The sequence below is a fragment of the Coenobita brevimanus genome, chromosome 5 (assembly GCF_032717465.1).
Source record: "Coenobita brevimanus isolate Jiangsu-jjx chromosome 5, ASM3271746v2, whole genome shotgun sequence".
In the NCBI taxonomy this organism is placed as follows: Eukaryota; Metazoa; Arthropoda; class Malacostraca; order Decapoda; family Coenobitidae; genus Coenobita; species Coenobita brevimanus.
The window spans coordinates 12,846,454-12,850,744 of NC_136958.1; the positions used below are offsets into that span (position 1 = coordinate 12,846,454).

The 4,291-nt window shown below is 40.9% G+C and overlaps 1 protein-coding gene across 1 annotated transcript; it reads right to left on the reverse strand.

The window, feature by feature from the left end:
* Nucleotides 1-203: 203 nt before the first annotated feature.
* LOC145397799 (uncharacterized) lies at nt 204-3,302 on the reverse strand. The gene is made up of 2 exons (XM_080270823.1): nt 3,127-3,302; nt 204-399 (listed from the first exon to the last, which is right to left on the reverse strand). The coding sequence occupies exons 1-2, from the start codon at nt 3,300-3,302 to the stop codon at nt 204-206; spliced, it is 372 nt and encodes a 123-aa protein (XP_080126949.1).
* Nucleotides 3,303-4,291: the final 989 nt, after the last annotated feature.

Genomic DNA, 4,291 nt, shown 5'->3' on the forward strand with positions numbered 1-4,291 from the left:
ATACTCCAACAATTCCTGGAAACCCAGCCACATCTTTGAATTTTTCCTCAACTGTCTTTAAATCATCACCATTTGGCCATTTTATGTACCTGTGACCAGTACTGCAAATAATGTTAATAACAATCTGAACACAATTATAAACAGCACTCTCTGATGGGCCAAACAATTTCGCAATTTCTCTATGTGGCTCTGTTACCTAAATGCTACAAACCTAGCTGAAGGTACACTTTAGCAGGAACAGGCGGAGTCCCTCCACGGAACACTGGTCTGTACTGCTCCTGAACAATTTCAAGGAGAAGAGCAAAGGTTTCCTTTGTGACTCGCATATTTCTGAAGAAATCCAGATCTTCTTTCTGATCCAGGTGATCACTGAGGTCTTTCTGATTTGTGTGTGATTCTCTGCACCAACCCAAAGGAGTATAATGTAATTATAAAGTATGGTTTGGTAATATTATCATTATTATTTATTTATTTATTTTTTGGGGGGACACATTGACCTAACAGCGAAACGGCTCACTGAAGGGAACACCTAAATGGAAATCTATCTATCTATTCTATATACCTAGGCTGCTTCCCCCAAGGAAAGGGAGGTAGCCGAGACAGGACGACACACTCCCCATTTACTCATCCATTCAAACACATTCATTCGCATCTTAGCCCCAAGGGGAGAACTGACAGATCCTCACCGCACCACACCACACAAGGGTCAACTGCGCAATGCAGTCAGTGACATCCGCAGCAGGGCCCGACAGCAGAGCTGGTTTACCCCTGCCACATTATAACAGACCCATCCCCTTACCCGCACCTGACCTGACTAGCTGATCAGACCAAATGCGGGAGAATATCCCCTCAGGGCTGCGTCATCACTTATTCATTCACAATTTCTCTCCATTTATTTCTGTCACGCACAGCCACTCTTGCTTGCTCAAAAGACATCCCTCTCGCATTCAGTGCTCTCTTCACACTGTCCATCCATCCTATTCGTGGTCTTCCTCTCAGCCTTACACCTTTCACATCAGATCTAGTTATCTTTTTCACCAATCGCTCATTATCCATTCTCTCCATATGCCCAAACCATCGCAACACCCTCTGCTCAACTCTACCAGCCATCTCCCGAACAACTCCAGCTCTCCTTCGCACTTCATCATTTCGCACTCGATCCATACGTGTCACTCCACACATACACCTCATCTCCATTACATTCAAACTTTTCCTCTCTGCTACACCCTTATTCCATGTTTCAGCCCCATATAACGCAGTTGGTACCACATCACCCTCATACAACATTCTCTTTACATCCATTCTAAGAGAACGACATCTAAATACTTTTTTCATTCCTCCCAGCACCTTCCCTACTTCATTTATTCTAAACTTCACTTCTGCATCTATTCTTCCATCCACAGCAACATGTGACCCTAGATATTTAAAACACTCTACCTCCTCAAGCAACTCACCATTCAAAGCTATATTCATCCCCCTACCATCTACCAACCTCGTACACTTCATCACTTTACTCTTATTCTCATTTACTTTCAATTTCCTCCTTTCACACACCCTTCCAAACTCCTCTACCAACTGTCTCAATCTCTCCTCTGAATCAGCCACCAGTGCAGTATCATCTGCAAACAGCAGCTGCTTCAGATTCCACTCTCCACCATCAACATTCACCAGACTCAGACCTCCACCTAAAACTCTTGCATTCACCTCCCTTACAACACCATCCATGTAAATATTAAACAACCAAGGCGACATCACACATCCCTGTCGCAGCCCCACTCTCACAGGAAACCAGTCACTCACAGCATTTCCCACTCTTACACAAGCTCTACTATTTACATAAAAACTTTTCACCCCTTTTAGTAACCTACCATCAAGTCCATACAATCTTAAAACAGTCCACAAAGCCTCCTTATCAATTCTATCATATGCTTTTTCTAAATCCATGAATGCCCAAAACACATCCTTGCCTTTCGCTAAATATTTTTCACACACTTGTCTCACAAGGCAATGTGCCCCTAAGGCAGAAATTCCTCACACGTTCACTATGTTTTTATTACAATTCAATATCATCTTGATAATTCCTTTCCCCTGAAAGCATGCTTTGATGAAGGGATTATAATGCAGGTACAGTTCATGCATCACACAGGGAGTACTGCCAGTAGCATGCACAACTGAATGAACCAGACATGTATTCATAGGCATGCTAGCCAACTTAATACTGAAATGGCCAATCATCTGCACCCAAAAGAAAAACAAAATATATATAAAAATATATAAATTTGGCAGGTACAACGTCTGCGTGATGTTAGGTCCTCTTGTGTCAAACTGAATAAGGCATGCCAAACTCGTCTGTATGTGATCGTACACTCAAATTTCATCCAACCAAAATGCTTTATAGTCAGCTGCCTAGGCTCATCATCGTCCTTACCCAAATTTTTGACATACTCATAACCTGTTGCCATGAAAGCTATTGGCCTATCAAGCCTCTTCTCAGCTACCTAGTCACAAACAGACAAACTTTTCAAAAACCTCCTTAAACTTATACTCCTGGCATGATCCAACCAGCATTACAACCATAAAATCTACTATTTTATCAATAGAAAATGTGTAGATGGGAAGTGGGAGGTTAAAATGTGGAGAGACTTGCACTTGGGTATGTTCATCTTACACAGTTTTCGACAATTCTGGAACTTTGATATTGCTCAACAGTAAAACAATGCCTGTAAATTTGCTGGCGCTGCAAAACCAAATAAGTATACACTAAATGAAGCAATAACACATTACCAGACATTTACTCACCAAACTTTTGAGATGTGTAAGATCTTACGAATATGAAAACCTAACCTGTCGATCATTCCAGTTGTTTCCTAGCATCAACAACATAACTTTTTGGCAACATTACAAACATGATGGTCACAAATGTGTTGTCTCCAGAGGTTTTATTAAGCTTGCTACCAGTACACCATAATATCAATATGAGTTCTTTCTACTTTCCCATACACTGTCACTGAGAGTAGCTTGTTCCTAGGGTTCTCAACAAGCACCCCAAGTTTGTAAGTTTAAAGCTTTCCTTACATAATGCCCTTCATTTCTCCAGTGGTCAACACACTCAACTGGTTTACGTACCTAGTGCCTGTTGCCATTAAGGTCGACAACGCAGTGACCTGGTCCATGTATTCTTCTACAAGGATGGACACTACAGTCACAGACTCTTGTGTGTCTGCAAACAACGGAAAAGTTCCCTTATGGAGGGAAGAACTACTGCTTAGCTCCAAAATATCCGAGTCTCCAATATCTGCCATGTCTTTTCAGTTGTCAGCTGACCGGGGTGTTTACATTCGTCAGTAGGGCTCGAGTGTTTTTGCGGGGCCAGTTTGGCTTAAGCCAAAGAACAAAGCCAGGCTTGAACCTCATGCCTCACAAAAACGCGCCTTTAGCGTCAACTGGGGATAAAGTAGCTAAACATAATTATTACAAGCGAGGGGAAGACAAGGAATAAAAGGCAGAATGGTCTTGCTGCTACCGCAGGTAGGATATCATTACCAATAATAATTTCATTGTTGTGGTAACCTTATCGTTGCTATATCATCGCCACAGCATTTGAAAATAAAGTAGTGTACTGCAATCAGAAGACTTTCCCCAACTGGTCCGCTAAACAACAGCTCCTGTTTTTGATATCATGCGACGCAAATAAATCATGAACACAGGGTTGTACAGTGCATTGTGCACTGAGTTATACGTTACACATTCATTCAAATTGGGAAAAGTATCTGTTTTAACTTCTATCATATCACTGCCTCCTGTTATTCATTTTATACAATACTTATCGTGATATAATAGATATAATATTCCATTTGATACGGCGTGATGAAGGCACAGAATTTTTATCTTATATTCACTATTTTCATTGAACATATGGTAGTGCAGAATGACCAACACAATCTGGAACTCTGCCATCACTTCCTGGGGCGATAGTACACATTTTGATTACATTTGACAGGTTTACTTAAAGCAGCTGTGACATCACAGATCAGTGCTATCGGCTTGCCCGGTCACTACCAGTCAAAGTATTTAAGAATAATTAACCTCATCAGCCTGAGAACCTTCGTGTCTTTGATGGACGACTATATTCAGCTTGGAAGAGACCTATTACAGTGATAATTTGAGACTTTAACCACATTATTGTCAGAGGGTTTTCTTAAGCTGAATGAAAATTTAATAAACTGATGGTAGCAAAAAATAAACTAAAAAAAAAAAAAAGTGATTAATAGTGAAGGGGTTAAGCAACATA

Coding starts and splice junctions, on each gene's coding strand:
- LOC145397799 (XM_080270823.1), bottom strand. CDS start 3,302: ATGGCAGATATTGGAGACTCGGATATTTTGGAGCTAAGCAGTAGTTCT. Junction 400..3,126: donor TTAATGGCAACAGGCACTAG/GTACGTAAACCA, acceptor GGGTTGGTGCAG/AGAATCACACACAAATCAGA.